This window comes from Silene latifolia, chromosome Y, assembly GCF_048544455.1.
Source record: "Silene latifolia isolate original U9 population chromosome Y, ASM4854445v1, whole genome shotgun sequence".
Classification (NCBI taxonomy): Eukaryota; Viridiplantae; Streptophyta; class Magnoliopsida; order Caryophyllales; family Caryophyllaceae; genus Silene; species Silene latifolia.
This window is the reverse complement of record NC_133538.1, coordinates 428,687,035-428,708,001: the sequence shown is the minus strand read 5'-3', so window position 1 is coordinate 428,708,001 and position 20,967 is coordinate 428,687,035. Positions and strand designations below refer to the sequence as shown.

The window sequence follows — 20,967 nt, the reverse complement described above, 5'->3', positions numbered from 1 at the left end:
TTCCATCTAAAGGGCCAATAGCATTATGAAATAAGAGTAAAAGTTAATCAAGAACATTTGAAACCAAGAGCTAAGCAAAAACATCCAAAATGGACAAATTCATGCTGGAATACATCGGCAGGTAGGCCTGAAATGGGGACTGAGATTCTTCGCATCATTTTTTTTACAGATTCTGGTCTTTGTAAACAAGCATTGTAGATATTTGACACTGATAAACATCAATAAAGGCAATCTCCAACATTTTACTTGTTACAAATGAAGATCTAAACGCACGAAGAGAGAGAAAATCCAAAAAACCCCCAAATTAAAAAAAACCCCAAACTTCGACCTCCCCCTCGCCGGCGGCTTCTCCGGCCGCCTCTTTGAGTCCCCGGCGAGACTCCTTATAACTTTTGTTCTCCTTCCCCTCACTGTCATCCGGTGAGCTGTTCGCATTAGCTGATCATTTGTGTTCGTATTCTTCATTCAATCGCGTTTGTCATTCTAGGGTTCGGGTTTGTTTAAGGGATCGCCTTAGTTTAATCGACTGTTAACTTGCTATTGTTGATTATTTCGTGATTGATAAGTCACCGGGGACGCCATCTCCTCCGATCGTCTTCCTTGGTGTTTGTTTCGTTGTCTCTGTTGGTCAGCTTGTTTTTTTTGGTTTTTTCATTTAGTCTGATTGTTGGGCTTTGTTCTTGGTCGAGGGGCTTCTCCCTTTTCCAGTTTTTTTGATTAGGTTCAATGCTGTGGTGTACTGGTCTGCTCCCGTTTTTTCAGTTTTTCTTAGTCGTTTCGGTGTTGTGGTTTGTTGTATCCCTTCTTCGGAATTGTGTATCTATGTCTTCCGCTAACATTTATCAAAAGTTTCTTGAAACTTTTGCTAGTGCCCATGTCGGCGATGGTTTTAAGGAGAATAATGGGGATAGGATGTTAGGCTCCTTTATGAATTTGCAGGGGTCAGCTCCGTTAATTTTAGCGGAGGTAAAAGAGCTTAAAGATAAGGGGAACGGTCTTTTTAGGCAAAATGATTTTGATAGTGCCGCGGAGTGTTACGATGAAGCTTGTAAATTACTTAGTTTGAGTTTGGGAGATATTGGAGGTGAAAATATTCAATCGGTATCTGACCTTGCTGTATCTCTTATATCTAATATGGCTGCATGTGCCCTGAAACTTGAGGAATACAGAGCTGCCTCGGGTTTATGCTCCATGATTTTGAACACATTCCCTCGTAATGTTAAGGCACTTTTTCGTAGGGCGGTTGCTTATATGAAGTTAAAAAGATTTTCGAAAGCTGAATTGGATCTGGTTAATGCTTTAATGGTGGAACCAAGTAATAAGGATGTGTTAAGGGAATTAGAGGTGGTAAAAGGTCATCTTCTCATAAAGGGAAATGGAAAAAGAGTGCTGGAAGTTGCTAATGAAGATTGCGTGGAGGAGAACAACAAGAAGTCTGTTCATGTTTTGGCATCTGATGTGAGTATAAATGATATGGGTGAAAGCGTGGTTACAGAGGTGATGGATGAACAAAGTGATGTGAGTATTAGGGATACTCAGAGTGTGAATAAGGAAGAGACAGAGGTTCAAAGTATTTGTGTTAATAAGTCATTTCTTGAGTTCTCCAAAAAGGGAGGTGGTAGTTCTACTTTAAGGATCCCAACAAATTCTTATAAAAAGTTGTTGGAAGGGAGAACGATGAGTTTTACCGTAAACGTGATTTGTCAACTTTAACAATTCGAATCCTTAAGGGTGAGACTACTAAGGAGATCGACTTTATAAAGGAACAATGTTACCAGAAGAAGAAGAGGAAGAAGAAAAAGAGGAGAGGTCCCAAAAAGGGGAAGTCTAAGATGATGGGGGCAATGAAGGAAAACATTACCCCCTTCGATATTATCAAGGTAGAACCTGATATTCCTAGCGTAAGTTTGAGCTTGTCCTCTACTGGGGCCGGGACGTCTTGCGCATCTTCAGTTTATGACAATTTTCCTCCTTCCGATACTCATGTCCCCGAAGCTGAGGATGATTCTAATGACCATCAGCCTTTCGTCTTTTCAGCTCGCCCTAAGAAGTGTAAGATTCTCTCATTTGAGAAGCCATCAGGCGCCCCTGTTACTCCTCTGTTTTGCAGGTAACCCTCTACTCATCATGTGCAAGAGAGACGGAGAATCACCATGTTCAAGAGGAATCAAAGCAAAGGGGATGAACCTCCAAAACACAATTTATCTACTTTCTCAAAAAGTTTCTCAAAAAGTAGATCTCTCTCCCATAAATTTCTACGTCCTCGTGGCGTAAGTGTGTCTTGTTGAAGGTACTCTTCTGAGGCTCAGTTGTTAAAGAAGAGAAAAGAAATGTTCGCGCAATTGGCCAGCTCTGATCGTCCCGCTAAGAAGCCTATATTGATTATCAACCCCATCTGTAATTTATTTGCTTTTCCTAATAATGTAGTAATTGATCCGACTCCGAGAGTCGGGTAGTTACTTTGTAAGAACATTTTCTTTACTGCTGTCAAAAAAAAAAAAAAACATTTTACTTGTTAAAATAATATTCATTCTACGCTACACTCAATCAACCTCATATTCGCCTAGCTTAAAGACAGGAACTGACGCAGATACAATCAAAATACACATCCCTTGCAGTAGTGAAAATACACATCCTCTCCAGACCCTAATGCAAAGAAAGACCTCCAAATTACATACTAAAATATGTTGATTAAGACTTTCAAAGACCGCCCTCAAAGACCATTATTGTTCCCCTGCTCTGATAGCCGTGGAAACCTTATCCTTCGAAATGAAAGGTCCAACAACCCAGGGCAGAAAGAATGAAAGAATGCATTTGGACCCAACATCTTTCTTTCGAGCAGAGCCCAAGCAGTAGAAATCTTCCTCTCCTTTATTAGTCTTAGTCGAGATAGCAAACTTCCTTGTTCCGATCAAGCTACGCCGTTTCAAGCAGAAAAGGAGTCTTGTGCCAAATCTTTATAAAAGGAGGAAGTCCCTCTTTACTAAGCATCACGCATTGCGAGCCAATCACTGAATTCTTCTTTTTCGCGGGAATCGTGCTCAAGAATTCTAGTAAGTTAAGTGAAGGAAGTCTGAAACCATCTCCATCTGCCGGAGATTCATGGCCAACCCCAACCCTGGCATCTTTTTTACTAGTAAAGGACTCATGACACTAATGCTGCAGTGCAGCTATATCCCCACCAGCTCTTTCTTTTGCTTTGCTTAGGGAAGACGAGAAAGGAGAGGCATTTTCCGGTTGTCGCGAGCTTGCCCTTGCGGAAAAGCCTGCAGTCGAGGATCGTGGGCCGAGCATTTCTTTGTATGGGATAATCTACTTCCGTGCCTTACAATTACAAAAAGCAAAACGATTCCCCCGCGGAATCTTTGTCAGGAGCTATATTCCCAATGGGCAAAATGATAGACTAATCTCGTTATCTGCCTCGCAGTAATCCCTCTCCGTAAAAAGGGATTCCTCTTCATCAATTGTTGGATTGGGACGAGGGACGTGGAACAGTCATAGACTTCATCAATGACATAAATGGACAGGGGAAGTCAAGCCAAAGACGCGTACTTAACCTACTGTCACTGTAGCGTCACAGTGTCACGCTTTTCCGAGGATACTCACCCTACCAAGGTCAGAGACCGCCCATCTTGAGTTTAAAAGGTGAGATTTGAAAAGGCGGGCCCTGCCTGAGGAAGGAAGAAAAGCACAGAAAGAACAAGCGGATCGTATTTCCCTCGTTTGGGGCGATACTTACCTCCTTTCACTCGCTACACCTGTTTCAACCAATGCCGGATATTGAAAACTAGTTTTTCAAAAAAGCAAGAAATTCGATCGACGAGATTTCACGTGAAAAAGTTGCTCCAAACCCGTAAATTTTTGTGACTTTCACTTTGAGGTTATCCTTTGAATTTTTCATTATTTTTCAGTTAAAAATGGGACAAAATACCTTACGCTAATAGTTGTAAAATTTCCAATCAGCACTTTAGTAACGAAAATCACGGGTTTAGTCAAAAGTGAGACTGATTTTGTGATTTTATTAGGGAAAATTACTTAGTAACGAAAATCACGGGGTTTTACTAACTTTTGAATTTTTAAAATCCATTTCACTAGTCAAAAGTGATTTGCAACGAAAATCACGGGGTTTTGTCAAAAGTGAGACTTTGTTTTTTGATTTCACTAGTCAAAAGTGATTTGCAAGAAAATCCTCGAGAAAATGAAAAAGTTCAAATCCTTTTTTAAATTTATTAGTTAAAATCAGATCACAAGCGAAAATAGCGGGTTTATTAAAAATTTTTCTTTTTAAAGTCCGGTTCACTAAGAAAATCAGGTCATGCCGAAAAAACACGGGTTTGTTTAAAAAATCTTTTTCTTTTTTTGATTCTATTAGTGAAATCAGTCGAGTAACGAAAAACGCCGCATTCTTTAAGAAAATCTTTTCTTTTTCGATTTCAAGATCTTGAAAAGCGCTTAGTACCAAAAAACACGGATTCTTTGATTTTCTTTATTTGAAAATGCCATTTCACTAAGAAAATCAGGTCATGCCGAAAAAACACGGAGCGAGTGAAGAGCGAGCCAGTTGTTTAAGAAAAAGTCACATTTAAAAAGTTTCAAATTAAAGTTCATTTCAAAAGTAAAAAGTCATTATGTCGAAAAAAAGTAGGGTTCTTTGAAATTGTTCCAATCTCTTTCGCCCGTTCACTAGTAAAACGACTTTATGTCCCAAAATCGCCGGTTTGATTAAAAAAATCTTTTTTTATTTTAATTTTCTTAGTGAAAATCGTCGAATGACGAAAATTCACGGGTTTAGTCAAAAGTTACATCTGATTTGGCCATTTCAGTAGTCAAATCAGGTTATGTTAAAAAATCGCGGGTTTGTTTAAAAAATCTTTTTCTTTTTGCCGTTTATTAAGGGAAAAGCCGTTTTGTCTGAAAATCGCGGGCTGGAAGAAAAAGTGCGCATGATTTGGTCAAATCACTAAGAAAATCGTCAAATGACGAAAAATAGCGGGTTTGTTTAAAAAGTCACGTTTGAAAAGTTCGTTTCACTAAGAAAAAGTCATTAGTAAGCAAAAACACCGCTTTCTTTAAATTTTTTTTTCTTTTTTCTCGTTTATTAAGGGAATTTTAGTTAGTAACCAAAAAGCCCGGCTGGAAGGAAATTGTGCACTCGATTTGGCCAACTCTTAGTGAAAATCGGTTATGTCGAAAAAATACGGGTTTGTTTAACTTTTTCGTAGAAAAATCCAGAGAAAGTGCCGAGGTTGGCCTCAAAAAGAGCTTGGTTTCAGGCAAGTGACGCCTCATCGACCAAGGAATATGTTGCCATTTCCCGTGTTTTTTCTTGCAACTATCATTTCTGAAAGGAAAGGTGCTTTTTGGGTGTGACGTTTTTGTTTTCTCGGTCTTTTTGGTTGAAAACGACATTTCACTAGTAAAAAGTACTTCTCGAATGTGACTTTTTCATTTCCTCGGTGATTTCGTTGTCTTTCTCTCCATTATAATCTCTCCCAGCTGAAATACAAAAAAAGAAAGAAGAGAAACAACTGGGAGTTGGCGCCTGGTTGCTTGCTTACCAAGCCATCCCGGCAAGCTCCTCCAGTTCGATTATTATTCTTGACTTGACTTATTATTATAAAAACTACTCACTATCCAAATGAACGACGATCGATTATCTACCCAAGAAGATAGAAAGTCCCACATACAAAAAAAGGTCACAAATAGAGTTGAACCAAGTAACATTGCAAAGGCATAATGATAGTAGGGTCGGGATATCCCCGCCCTCCGAACCGGACGTGAAGGTCTCCCCTCATCCGGCTCTCTGCAGGAGAATCTACACTCACTGCTTCCCCTAATATCCTCCCTTTACCACATCATGGGGGTTTACAGGAGATCCCAGAGGCTCGCTCGGAAAGGCTGCTATACTATACCTTTTGACTTAACTCTACTCTAGTAGTCACTAGACTCACTATAGTAGAGTTAAGTCAAAAGCCGGCTCTTCTTTGAAATCATTACTCTTCATTCTCCCGTGCTCTAGCAATTGCGCTCTCTAGACCACTACCATGTAGTTAGGTAGGGACAATTAATCCGTAGTGACGGGAATCTAGGAATGAATGGGATCCCTATCAATAAAAAAAGAAAGAATATCTAATTTGTTACACTACCTTTCTCTCACTCAATAGATCTATCTGGTCTGATACGGTACAGTACAATATGAGACGATAGAATGCAATGGGATGGATGGTAGAAGGCTGCCTGCGCTCAAAAGCGAGAATTCACTTGTCCCCTTATCCATAGGGACCTCGTGGCATACAACCGAAACGACTCCCGCCAGATAGCCGCCCCTTTCTTTCCTTCAGAACCTCGTGGACGGAAGAAAAAAGGGAAGTTAAAAAACAGGGCACAGCGCATAAGGCTCGCGAAGTAGACAGCAAGCAGCAAGCAACAGCTTCTCAGCCCCCTAACCTTGATTGATATTCTATTAGTAAAGTCATTATCTTACGAATTTTAAGATTGAAGAACGAGCTCTTTTGCTGGCCCCTATCTCTAAAGGGGCGTAAGCATTTCACTCGCTAGGGAATGCCATTTATTCACTTGCATTCTTGCTAGCACTACAAAAAGCTCCGGTCTTAACGTCCCTACTACTGCTGTGCAGCCTTTCCTCGGGTTCGTAGAGTCGGGTTTCCCGTTTACCCACAACGGAGGAGCCGCCCCCCTTTCTGGTATAACAAGGCAGGCGGCCACGGGTCATAACGCACTCTTCGCACAACAAATCCACTTTGAAGTTGACTTATTCGCTCGGCCAATCGTCGGAATGTGTACGAGATACCATAGGGGCCCAATATCTCAATAGCACCTTTGTCTAAAGCTTCGAATGATACTTCATATCCAAAACGCAAGAACGATCTGACTAGAAAGTCATTAAAAACTTGATCGAAGAACCAGCGTTTATTGAAGAAGCTATAGAGTCGATTACAAAAAGTACTAGTTTGAAAGGCTCGTTGGAATTGATCCGCTACGGGATTTACATTATACGCAATAGAAGCACCTGAAGTACTAAACAGAATAGGTAATAGTTTGGTAATGGTTGGAGCAGCAAACTCGGATTCGGCAAGAATCTCATTTTTTGGTAGTACGAAGAGGGAATTGGCCCAAAAATTGGATAGGGGTCAAGACGCAGTCGGGCGCCGGCGGCTGACTCAAGTGCCCCGCGAACCGCGCGAAATGGTCGCCTATTACACGGCTCAGTAACTCTGCATAGTTTGCTACAAATGTGTGGGTACCTATTATTCGTCGGCGGTCCGGCGCACCCCTACTCACTTAAAGGATGCTGCTTAATTACGAAGAAAATTCTGAAAGAATTTAGAGAGTTCCCTTTCGTTAAGCGCATCGAGCATAGTCTTGTAAGGCGGACCTAAGAAAAATTCAAACTTACAAGACTATGTTTCCGAGTGCGCATCGGAATCATGTCGCCGGAAGACTTTGTCTTGCAAAAGCTTTAATTTAATTTAAATTAAAGGCTTGGGATTGGACTCCGCCCCTATTAAGGTCTTCATTAAGGGATATCGCCTCTCCAACCGTTCCTCCCCCGTGGAGGTTCGGGGATTAGACAGAGCTTGAGCCCCTCGCCGCTCCCAATCCCCCTCTGGATCCAGAGGGGCCATCTATCTAATGATGGAAACCTTGACCTCGAATAGGTCTTCGGCTTGATACCGAGTGAAGTGGTAATCTTCTAACGTTAGGTCTTTCTTTTTTTCTAGAATTTCTAGACAGAGGGACAACTGGCTAGTGCCATTACGTAGTGAACAACAGAAAATGCTACATATGAATAATGATAATGAGTCATTACCTGCTTCACAATGGTTGGTCGGTCCATAGATAAAAAGAAGAAGTGCAATTCCGAGATTTTGCCTTAAGGGGCGCATAAGCAAGAGTTTATGCGACTTGAAGCAACTAAGCGAGTCAACTTCCTAGGGCAAAGCGCTTCCTCTTCCTCTGCTCTCGCGATAAAATTCCTATATGCCGATTAAACTAATTTTCTATGATCACTTTGCACAAGATTAAAAGATTTAAAACTTTATCTAAAGAAAAATCGAGAAGCTTTTTTAGAAATTCCTGCTATCCTGGTTATCAGAGATACACTCAATAAGATAAGGTACTTAGGGTGGAGAACGAGTAGCCAAAAAGTGAAGTTATTACGAATGGAAATAGTGCTTTGAGTTCTCTTCTCGTATCATTAGATGCCGTTTCAACATAAGATGACTGGCAAGCTAAAGCTAAGTAAGCTAGTCGTCTTTCACAGACACGAAAGATTGGTCAGGAGGTTAGTGTTGTGTAATAGCCTTCTACTATATTCTTAGTGTTGAGTCTAGGGCCTCACGCGAATCCAGCTTTTTGTGGGTTGATATATACTATAACAAACTAAGAGTATCCGTTAGCAAATCATACTCCCAGAGAGTCAAAATATCAACTAACTTGAACTGGCGACTAAACGATCGATGTCTCATAATTCTATGCCGTTGCGTAAGAGAAAGGGATACCTAGGCTTCATCGATCTTTGAAGCTGCCTCGAATGTTTTGTTTTGGTCTTAACCCTTCTTCTTGTTGATTCGAAGCAACTAAGCTAGTTAGTCAATTCGTACCTCTGGCGTTGGGAAGCGGAGATCGCACCGATTGATTCTTCGTCAATCAAGTCGAGAGTTGGTACCAGGCCGGGAAAACGGATCAGCCATAGGATTTCTTTTAAAATCTAGTTTCGAGTTGGAGAATTGAGTTCAAACACCAAAGACATTATATATCTGAGTCCCATCTATCTCTCCTTCGATTCGGGCTTCTCCCACCACAAAAGCGATCAACCACGTAGAAGGAATTTTTCCTGGAATGGTACTCGACCCAGAAAAGTCAAATGCCCCTGATAGGACTTTTCCCACTGAACCACCAGATGTAAAGAAACCTTACTAAAGTGAAAGAAGTAGACTTCCTCTGATCTAAAACCCCCGCCATGCCCGAGTCAGTAACCCCTATAACTTTGTCCCCCTCAAGCACATCTTTGAAGTACCCCTCAAGTACCGAAGATCTATTTCACATCTTCCCAATCTTCTTTGCCCGGATTAGAAAGAAACATGCTAACAACACCAACGGCATGCGCAATGTCCGGCCGTGTACACACCATGGCATACACATACATAAGGCTCCCCACAGCTGAGGAGTAAGGAATGGCCTTCATTGCTTTCTCCCTTCTTCTTGTTGTCGGGCATGCACTTTTGCTAAGTTTGAAGTGACTAGCAAGTGGTGTGCTAGTTGACTTAGCATTCTTCATGTTGAACCTCTCAAGCTCAGCCCCCCTTTCTAAATCCCTTCAAAAGCCTCTTTCTATAAAGAAAGTGAGTAGGAACTGATCCACTAAGCCCGAGACTCCTACTGATGAACATAAAGGAGACCGACTCTCAGCGGAGAGGCACGCCAATCACTAGGAACAGAGAACTAGGAGATGCAAGTCCCTGGTTAGGATCGATCGAGCTACGAACCGCTAACTAGAACAATCTCTCAAATCAAGGCGTCATAAAGCAAGTGATTCGAAAGATCCATTGCTACATGTAAATAATCCATTGTTCTCATGTAAAGTGCTAGGATATTAGCTTATAAAAGTGCTCTTTCTTCTTCGAAACTATCTAATTAGACCTCCTTTCTATCAAACTACCATTTCCATCTCATCCAGGGTTCGACTACGTAACGACAAATCCCTATTCGGGATGAGAATCAATCCTAAGAAGCTCCATGTGTAAAAGTAAAGGAAAGTCAATCCAGAACAAACAGATTTTTCCGGTGATCTTAAAGAATTCATCAATGATATGCAGCTAGGGCTAGGAGGAGATGGGAACCTAGGAAGTTCAACCTATTGCCCGTCCAAATAAAATGGCTAAAATTCTTATTGCATCTTCCGCCCTCAATCCCGAATTGGATTCAAAGGAAACGGAAACGTGACCAAAATGTCAGATGCTCACATGTTGAAAAAGCATTCAAGCTCTCCTTTCGTATGAGGAAAAGGTACCGCTATCTTCTTCCGAACCTATACTCTTCTCCGAAGCTGCTATTGGCATAAGGAAGCCCGGCGGGGATATGGCATAGGAAAGAGGATCCCTAGTGTTTTATATAGCATTCCTGTAGTCTCTGTCCTCCGTCACTCTATCATTAGCCTCGCTCCACTAGCTATTAAGAAGTTTCAATAGGCACTAGCCTGTACACTCAACCCTTAGCCTTATCTCCTACCTATACTAGTACTAGTGAAAAGTCTGTCTGAGTTTTGGAGCCTAGATAACCTGACTTGACTACCGAGCTCTATAATCATAAAGTAGGAAAGCTTGCAACACTCCTCAAAGGGCTGAAGAAGGGAATTTACCTTAAGGATTGATTCAAATCGGATTCATGCCCGGCGGAAGAGGATGCTCTATCTGCTCTCGAAGCAGTCGTGGTTTTACGTAAGGTTTAACCCGGAAGAAGAAGAATCACGGTCGACTCAACTTGAGCTATCGAGTCAGTAGCTGCCTTTAGAGCTGGGATAAGTAGGACAGGGCTCCGTCACTTAAATGAAGAAAGGCTTTATTAAAGCTATTCCCCACTGCTTCGGAATCTTACTCTTCACAGGTGGTCCTACTAAAAGCTGGGGAAATCCTCTTGCAAAGGTCCAAAACTAAGGTTCTCCCTGAAAACAACGTTCGACTTGCCTGTCTTAAGCATATAGTTATATATTAAAAAAAAATATATGGGACACCGAGTCTATGTACCAAAAGAAAGAATGCAGCTTCTCTGAGGACTTTTTCGGTTTCACTTCTCTTATGCCTTTTGAGAAGTTGCTCAATCTTGTTCTTCTTCTCTTTTAATTTTCATACCTAGTATAGGCATGGGACCTTAGCTCTCTGATTATAGTCATTTAATAGTGCAGTGCGATTTGTTGAACTCAAGGAAGGTCAGTGGTTTCTAAGTTCAAGCATCGGCTTTTCTCTTATTTCAAGGGAAGAAGTTGGTCTTGACTTTACTAGGCTACTAGAATAAGATAAGTCGAAGATGGGCCTTTGTACGCAGAATCAAAGACCAGCTGTTAGCGATAGCGAATGAGCCTTCGGATCTGACCTTAAGGGCCAGCAAGCTTTAACTTCGCGGTTGGTTCTCTTAGCCCGGTCCCGTAAGCTAGCCGAAAGGGGGTGAAACTGGTCAATTATATTATATATCTTAAAAAAAAAAAGAAGGCTTGAAATCGTCTTCACTAAGATCGGGTGTTATAGTCCCATCTAATCCTGCTGTAAGGAGATCCTTAGAAAAGTCATCGACATCTACAGACCTGGCCCGTTGACACCGTGGATTCTATCGTCAATGCCAGAGAGGTTCGTCGAAAGATGTCTACAGTGTGGCCCCTTGACTTTCTTATTAGGGCGGGTAGTTAGGTAAATTAAAAAAGAGGGATTTATTTTTGATATGAGAATTTTTGGTATGAAGCAGACTTTGGTAAGAAGCTTACTTCTTCTCTTTTAATTGCTATGAAGCATGCTGGGACTTCGACCTAAGGCTGAGAAAGAGCGTAGTCTGGACTAAGCAATTCCCCCGAAAGAAAAGAAGGACTAAGGCCGGCGTCTTAGGAAAAGATAGGCTGTCGCTAAGGTGCTCTTTATGAGACAAGGGCGGCCCTCGGCGGTTCAGGTAGACCAAAAAGGTAGTCAGCTTCGGTAGTTAAGGTAGGTAAGCGCACGCAAGGTGCTAAGGTTGCTTAATCCACTGACTATCAAGTCAATATGAGCCGCAAGGATGAAAGGGCTGCGATAGATGGTTTCGCTTCCGCGCTTCGTTCGTTCTTCTTTTTTTTGTCATTACAATCGGGAACTCGATACGATCTCGATAGCCGAGTCAGTGGTGTCGAAGGCTCCTAGGGAAAGGTGCTCAAAGAAAAGAAATAGCCAGAATAGAATCCAATACAATATAGCATCTTAGCCCAGATGACTAAGCCGGGTCAACTCCTCGAGCAATGGAAGATTTTTACTTTCCTGTCACAGATGGAGAGATGAATTGTTAAACCCGGCAGTACCTCCTTCACCCGATCCACCTCTTGCTACGACACCCACTAGACGTAACGATGCCCAATGCTGGCTCGACTTTCCAGGAGAGGGGCGAAGCGAATGACGTAGCTCGACTAGACTGAAGCTTGATTCCCTAGAGAGACTCCATCAGCCATTCCTGGGTTAAGGGGAGCTTTAGCTGGCTCGTAACAGCCTTCTAGAAAAAGGGCAATACTCGGGCAGGAGAAAAGAGAAGGAATTGGCTGGCACAATATCTACTTTTCTTTTAGGGACAGTCTTAGAGAAAATGTCTTGGCTGAGAAAGCTTCAAGCGCCGAGAAGACCTGCCCCGTTAAGGGTTGTTCTCGACCAGCCCAGTAACCTAGCCCTCGGATGCGATGCACTATTCGCATCACATCACATCAACAAAAGTGAACAGCAGCAACAAGATCCGGCTTAGCTGACTAAGTCACTCGCTTCCCAATATCTTTTAATCCCCAAACTCAGTCCGCTAAACCAGTCCTGTAAAGACCATTCTTGGGGAAGGCCCTTCTTTTACAGAAGAAAAGACCTTTTCATCCCGGGCGCATTTTCTCGCCCAACAGCTGGCAGGGTTAGCCCTGTTGAACAAAGAAAGGCGGAATCAGAACTAGGGTCGAGACGTGACAACAGTATATACGGTTATGGCCTAAACCACTGAATGTACGTCCTCATCTCGAGCTAACCTATCTTCCGAATGTCTGACTCGCATCGAGGTAATAGTCCGAGCCTAGAGCCTCATTCTCTTAGGATAGTTGTCCAATAGGAATCGGATAATGATTTTGAGAGGGATGCTGGCATAAGGAATGGGTTGCCGGTACTATGGCTTCATCATTCCCCTAGGCCGAGTGGACTGGACAGAAGGCTTCTGAGATTTAATGGATCTTATGATAGGGGTCCAAGACTCTCAAAGTCGTATGAGAACAGAAAGATTTCCAATAGAAGTAGGAAGAAAAGGCATTGACATTAGGGTCCCATCGAAATAGGAAGAAGCCCTTAAGATTAAGATTAAGATTAAGATTAAGACTAAGGGAGGGAATTCTTACCCATCTACCTTTAGAGCTATAAGGCTAACTAAGACCTATAAGGGGCGTTTTTGAGCTTAGTAGGTATACCAATCCTGAAATCTTAAATAGTAGAACTAAGGATTCAAGAAGACTAAGTCTTTGATACGAATCATGAACCGATCCCTAGCCTTGTTCAATCTCCTGATGTAGCCATAAAAAAAAAAAAGAAAGGGTTGTGTATGGAACTTCTCTATCGGGGCATTCAGCTGGTACTTATCGTACAGCTTCGAGGACTGTTCGTTAAAAATGTATTCCCATCTCTCCAGTTTTTTATGTATCTCATCCCTAATAGATTAGAAAAATGCTGGATTCCTATGCCTGGCTTCCCCATACATTCATTAATACAGACATATATATGGTTCAGTCGCCGAGTCGTGATGGTCGCATCTCCCATTCGGAGCGGGAGCAGAAAGAGACATCAAGTTCGGATAGTCGGAGAGTCCCTATCATCCTTTCCGAATCCCGATACTGCTGCAATTGACAGCCGGCTCCATCCGATCAAGTGAATCCCTGCGCTTGCTTCCTTCTAAGGCTCGAACTGAAGTCCGAGCTCCTGCAATGCAAGAAGGATGCCTCATGTTCCTTCCTCTCTTCACTCTCCGGATTCCGATCCGCATTCTTCTGAAAGGCCTATCCTTTCACTTTCAAATGGAGTGAAGCCAGCGCTTAGGGGCTGAGGAGAGAACAAATGAATTGTATAAGCCCCTATACTCTTCCTTAAGGATGTCCCCCTTCAAGAGCTAGTCTAATCACTAAAATAGGGGGGTAGCCTGTCGTATTGAACTTATGATATACTTTCCTTTTTTGAGTAGCTAATTCATACCTGTATCATAGACGGCAATCAGTTCTCTTCCCTTTAGCAGTCTAAGGTAAGCGGTAGCATTCCCCTAATATAGGTCTAGTCCATAGTAATAGGCGCAATCCGTACGATTATCTTTTTACGATTCTCTTTCCTTTCAATCTCTCTCTTATCTTATCCAAAAGCCTTTAACACTATACTACTTGTTGTATAATAGGATCTTTCCGAAGGTGGAGTTAAGGAAGCAAGCATAGGTGCTTCGGTTTCCGGTAGCAAGTAATCAGGTAGGTATGTGTAAAGCAAATCCGTCCTGGTAGGCGCAGGGGATCAAGCAAAGCATGCTTGCCCAGGGCTTCAGTCTAACATTCTTGTAGTTCAAGAGTGAATAAGGAAGTGCAAGGCAGCAATCATCTGTAGCGGGCTAGCTCACTGAATCGATATCTGTATTTGTATAAATATAATAGATGCTTTTTGCTTTGTCTGGCAGCTCATCTTCTTTCTTCCTATACTAGTGCATACAAAGATATTGAAAGCTCATTTCCTTATAATAAGTAAGATCTCCTTCCCATACTCTAAAGAAGAGCCTTTATATTTATACAATACACTCTTGAATTGTAAGGTAGTTTCTACTTAAAAGTAAGTCTAAGTAGAGGCCTCATTTAGGAGCACTCTTTTTAAAAAAGTATAAATATCATAAGAAAGGAATCGCGTCTACGAAGAAAAAAGTTCCCACGGAGCACTAACTAGAAATATCATAGTGCTTGATTTCATTCGTTCTCTTCTTCTTTTTTGGTATGCCGCCCCTCTCTATAACTATAATGGAGCAAGGAGCGAGAAAAAAAAGTGGTCTGTGGTGATGTTAGAATTTGCGCCTATTTGTATCTATTTAGTGATCAGTCTGCTAGTTTCTTTGATCCCACTCGGTGTTCCTTTTCCATTTTCTTCTAATACTTCGACTTATCCAGAAAAATTGTCGGCCTACGAATGTGGTTTCGATCCTTTCGGTGATGCCAGAAGTCGTTTCGATATACGATTTTATCTTGTTTCAATTTTATTTATTATCCTTGATCCGGAAGTAACCTTTTTCTTTCCTTGGGCAGTACCTCTCAACAAGATTGATCCGTTTGGATTTTGGTCCATGATGGCCTTTTTATTGATTTTAACGATAGGATTTCTCTATGAATGGAAAAGGGGTGCTTTGGATCGGGAGTAAGTACTAGTGATAGGGGAAAAAGAAAGATATGAAAAAAAAGAGATAGAGGAGGGAGGATACTGACTCGACATAAGGAGAGGGAGGAATTTTCTTATTATTATTAAGTGCGCTTGCCGGAAGATTTTACTTTCTTGAACAGCGTCGAAAAGATCCTTCTTTCCGCCGAGACTTTGCAAGAGAAAAGAGGCTTACTGACATATATTAAAAAAAAATCTCGTTTATAGACGTAGCTGACCGATGCCTCTCGGATTTTAGAGGGAGTGTAGTTTACGTTCTGGAAGAGCTCGACCAACGAGTGAAGCGTAGCGAAAAGAGTGCGTTGACGGGAGAGGGGCGAAGCTACTCGAACGTTAGTGAGAGGGTATGAAATAGCTCTCGGTAATCCGAGAGATAAGCGGAGGAGTTAGATGTTGGCGAAACGAGCCGGTTGTTAACGCAGCGAGTATGGAGGTTAAATATTCTGCTTTTCCTTTAGGTTATGATATCATAAAAGGCTTCCTCACGAGTGGACTTGGACTCTCTTCCCTCTTTTCCAGGGACTTGGCTGGCGCATTAGATAGAGCGGAACCGTAATTCCTTGGTTGCGCTTGGGTTTTGTATGATAGCCTAGGCCACAGGAAAAGTCTCAAGAGCAGGTTGACCAATGCCCGCATCAAACAAGTCTTATCTTATATAAGATAATAAGAAAGGTCCAAAGGCAGGAGTTTAAGACAATCTTATCGCGCTTAAACCCATTTCTAAGATCTAAGAAAAGAGGGGAATTGGAAACCAAGCCAGGGAGAGTCATCTCGGGCAAGCCAGCTAAGCTCCACTCGATCCTTCGATCCTAGATCATAGATCATAGAATCTGAAGCCGCATTTTAGTCGAAAGAAACCAAGTACCAAGCAATTACCAAGGCAGCAATTACAAATTTGAACGGGGCCCAAGCAACAAATGGAAATGGGGCCCAAGCAGGCCTTTCTACCCTAAAAGAACAGATCTTCATCCCAAAGCATTTCCCTTGTTCAAAACAAATAGAATAGATAGGGTACTAGCCCTAGCTGGGATCAAATGCATTAGGCGAGCCCGAGAATTCTAATGCACGAAAGAAAAGGCAAAGCATAATCTCCAAATTGATGCTTGGGGCGAAAGACACACACGGGATTCTATTCTCAAACAGAAGCGCGGCATGAAGGCTAGCAAGACTCTCTTTTCCTCTTTTCCTGGCCTGTGGCTGGGGCTTACACTTAAGGGAAGACTTTTCCCCTGCATTATTAAAATGTGCATCACAATCCTATTTTGCTTAAAGGAACAATAAAGTCTGCTCTCGGGTCCGCACTTCCTCTCCTTCTTGTTCTACTAATTAAATGCGAGCTATAAATAGCCTCAAACTAAACTCAGAGGAACCAGCCCCTTTTCTATAGTAAAGGATGCATTCTCCACTCCAAATAAGTAGTGCTAACAGCCTGCTCGCCCTATTTTTTATAAGGATCCTACACTCGCTCCCAAACAGCATAAAAAGATTTAATTAAAACAAATGATTACCTATCGTTTTTCAATAAAAGAGGGTAAGGAGATTCATTGAGGAATCGCCCCAACCTAAAAACCTTGACTTTTACCGGTGCCAAATATACCGGTATTGCCCTCAGCCATACCCTTTCTGATTAGGCAGAATGAATTGGCTTCAAGAGCTCGAGCGAAGGGAACTTAGAGGTGAGCTGGTCAAGTGACTGAGTGAGAAAAATAATTTGAAGCTGGCTTACTGGTTTGAAATGAACCTGCATTCGACTCTGCTCGAAAGGATCATGTTGGCGATAAAGAAACGACGTCACGTGATACGATTGAATTGAAAGACGGGAATTTGGTTGAAACACGTAGTTAGCGTGTGAGAGGAAGTGAAAGCTGGTGCCATCGAAGAACGATTCTCGATGCTAATCATCCGCTAGAAAGGGAAGAGATTGTACATTGTTCCTTGTTCCTTGAAAAGTCAAAGTAGAATTGTAAAGTTGTTAGAGGGACTGTTCCTTAAGTCTTGTACTCTGATGTGAGACGAGATGTTATGTCAAGTGGTTCGGCTTCGCCAACTGCTATGTCCGCTTCAACTGCTATGCTCCGCTTCAACAAATGAGAGTTTTCGGTGGAACCGGTGAACCGCGCGAGCTGGTTAGATGCGTGGGGCAGAGGGCTCGTAGTACCTGCTAGCGCAGCTATGCAGTGGAAGGGAAGGAGCCTAAATCGACCCCCCCCTTCTTTCCCCCCTTCTTTCTTTTTTTCAAAGAAAAAAAGCAGTACAAAGAGATTAGACTCTCGGATGAGACTAAGCAGCTACCGACCGTTCCGACGCGCCCCTGACCTATCTTGATTAAGACCGAAAACCTATCTAAAATGGAGCCTAGTCTAAGCTGTCAAACAAATGATAAAAAAAAAAAAGAAAAACCACTAAACTAATAGGGATATGGATAGAGGAGTCTCGCTCAGTAAAGAGAGTTGTAAATTCGTAAGATCATGGTAGAGTCCCCTTTACTTGATTCTATTCTATTAGTTTAGTAAAGAGCTAACGTTGAAATCTTTCTAAAGCAAGAAGAGAGAACCTTTACTTTGAGAAAGAAGGTGCTTGTTTCCGCTTTATTAGTAAGTAAGCTGCTTAGAGCGCCTCAATTAAGGCAAAATTTCTTTACTAATAGAATAGAAGGGGCTTCTTAACTTAAACTTAACTTAATAAGGGTGCGCAGGTTTGGAACCCGGGCCTTTCCTTTCAAATGACAACTGCCTCTTACTGCTGCGAGGGCTTTGCACGAAACCAAACCGCCCTCCGCCCGATTAAGTACCAGTTGCTTCGCTGGTAGGCACACTTAGGTTAGGAGGAAAAACCCTCCGTTCTTACCAACCTCCGGGTTGGTAATCGACATGTTGCTAGCTTCAACTCGGTCTAAAATCATTGATTTCCTCTGCTGTCCATTTCTTATTCATTCAGGGCGCTCGGCCGGTGCTCCTTTCTCAAACCAGAACAACTCTGAACGTTAGGGAAGATAAGGGAAGACCACCTGAGCGAACCGACCGAAGGGACTTGACTTATCCGAACCGAACGATAGCGGCTTAAAGCTAAGCCTATTACGAGCAGCGTCGCTGCTTGATCGGCGGGGAGGAGCATCTCAAAGTATAGGGCAAAGGATGAAGCGCTTTGACTTTGTCTCCCGGGATTCACCACAGGTTGGGTTTGAGAGCCGTGTGATAGGTTACTATCCTGCACGGTTCGGAGAGCACTTTTAGTCTGCGTTGGTGAATGGGAGCCCCACTATCAAACAAGAAAGAAACTGTTCTTCTTTTTGAGTAGGGCGGAAATTGACTCTATTTATTATTATGGTAAATTAGTATATCAAGATATCAATCTGAGATCTTATTTCGGTTCGATACGTCCACCTACGAGACTCACCTTTGGCTTTCGGCTGGGTAGGTGTATTATTATACATTTTCAAAAAAGAACATTCATTAATTTTTTTCTTCCTCGTCGACTCTTTCTATCAGATTTAAAACGGAAACGACGCAAAAAATCCAGACCTTTCATATTTTTAAAGGGCCGGTGGTGGGAATTTGGGAAAGTAGGGCCGATCGAGTGTCTTTATTCAAGCGCTAGATCAAAAAGAAAAGAAGAACGAAACGAAGTGAGAGGCCGGAGGGCCGGGAAAAGAGTCGAGCCTGATCGACTCGACGACCAGAAAAAGCAAAACGAAATCAGGGTTTGGCCAAAAAAGAAGCAACGCTATGGATACCATGACCGATCACCATCGATATCGATAAAGAAGAATCTTTCTAAATCACTTCGGGCATCTTTTCGAGGGGCCTTCAAGCATCCGAAATACACCGAGGTTGTAAATAACATAGCCTTTCTGATAGAAAATGACGATTCCTTCAAAAAAACTAAGTTATTCAAGTTTTTTTTCCCAAAGAAGTCCCGCTACAACGACCCGAAAAGTCATCTACTTAAAAGGGCCCTCCCTGCAGTGCGCCCTTCCTTGAATTATTCGGTCATGCAATACTTATTGAATACAAAGAACAAAATTAATTTCGATCCCGTCCTAGTTCTCAAAAATTTCGTGGCACCGGGCGTGGTTGAACCATCTACGATGAAGAGATCTAGTGCGCAGGGAAGAAGCTTAGATAAGAGAATACGTTCTCGCATCGCTTTTTTTCTGGAAAGCTCGACCAGCGATAAAAAGTCTTTGGCCGAAGCCAAAAAGAGGTTGACCCACTTCATTCGCCAAGCGAATGATCTTCGCTTCGCGGGAAGAAAAAAAACCACCATCTCGCTCTTTCCTTTCTTCGGTGCTACCTTTTTCTTTCCAAGGGATGGGTTTAGAGTTTATAATAACCTCTTTTTTAAAGATGCCCGGGAACAACTCCTAGGTAAATTAAGGAGAAAATGTTGGAACCTCATGGGTAAGGATAAGGTAATGAAATTGATAGAAAAATTCATAGATCTAGGTGGGATAAGAGAATTAATAAAGGGAATAGAGATGATGATAGAGATCATACTGAAAAACAGAAGAATTCCTTACGGGTACAGCTCTTATTTGAACGAAGTGCAAAAAATGCGATCTTTGTTGTCTAATAGAACAAAGACTAATACCTTAATTGAATCGGTCAAGATCACATCTGTTTATCAAAGTGCTTCTCCGATTGCTCAAGACATCTCTTTCCAACCGAAAAATCAAAGTAGAGAATTTAGTTCCATTTTTAGTAAAATAGTGAAGAAGATTCCATTAGTAATGAAAAAGGGGATAGAGGGGATCCGTATATGTTGTTCAGGTCGATTACAAGGTGCAGAAATTGCTAGAACTGAATGCGGAAAGTATGGAAAAACATCTTGTAATGTATTACACCAGAAAAGAGATTATGCTTCTGCTCTAGTATCTACTCGTTACGGAATCGTAGGTGTCAAAGTGTGGATTTCTTATAGTAAAAAAGAAAGTAAATATCGTAAAGTTAGCCGGTTCGCTAATATTTTTTTTTTTGGGGGGGGGGGAGGGCACTTTTCATGACTTATTCTAGATTCTGTATCAGAATTCCTAGCCGACGGCGAAGGAGAGCTTTAATTCCGAGGGAAAGGGCTGGTCGAGCCAGCTTCATCTGATCTCACGAGGCCCCTTTTTCCATCTAATCATTCTCTTAAGTCATTGAACGGGGCCTTTTGGCCGCTCGGGGAACAGTAAAAGCTGATGGTTCAATTTAAGATCTTGAAACCTCATATTTTTATGTATCTGCAGTTGGATCGAAGCCTGGTAAGGGTCTCGGGAGTTTAGAAGTCTCTTTATTAAAGCATTCGCCCGGACACAGGTCGAGCAAGGCAATTAGGCAAGTCAGCTGGGGCAGCTACTTATCTGCGGTCTAAAAGAGAGGCATCAGCCAGCCCTGGCCTATCGAGCGGGTCTTTCACTTTCTTCATTTTCTGTGAAATAAGTTCTATCAAAGCATTAAATATATATATGTTCTACTACTCTTCTAGAATCCCAGAAGGGTGTGACAGTTGAACCAGCCTATCTATCGTAATTAATCTATCGAGAGGGCTGGCACTTCTTCAATTGCATTCGATCTTTTTCCTGGTTCCACTAGTGAGCGAGTGGAATGTATGGAACGATGACAAAGTAAGGCTCGAGCAGATGTGAGGCGATAGCAGGCTCGACTAGAACCTGCCCTTGCCCTCTTCTATTCCCTTCTTTTTCTTTCCGGCCAATTAAGACTCCTTCGACCGAATCCGACAGAAAACTGTGATAAAGAAAGATCCTAAATTTAATTCGGTTTTTTTTCATCCGGCCTTAGTGCCTAAACCGATGATTCCCTTC

The 20,967-nt window shown here is 42.2% G+C and overlaps 1 protein-coding gene across 1 annotated transcript; it reads left to right on the top strand.

Annotated features, from left to right (window-relative positions):
• Nucleotides 1-17,251: 17,251 nt before the first annotated feature.
• Nucleotides 17,252-20,166, top strand: LOC141632534 (small ribosomal subunit protein uS3m-like). The gene is made up of 2 exons (XM_074445076.1): nt 17,252-17,290; nt 18,352-20,166. The coding sequence occupies exons 1-2, from the start codon at nt 17,252-17,254 to the stop codon at nt 20,164-20,166; spliced, it is 1,854 nt and encodes a 617-aa protein (XP_074301177.1).
• The last annotated feature ends 801 nt before the right edge of the window (nt 20,167-20,967 follow it).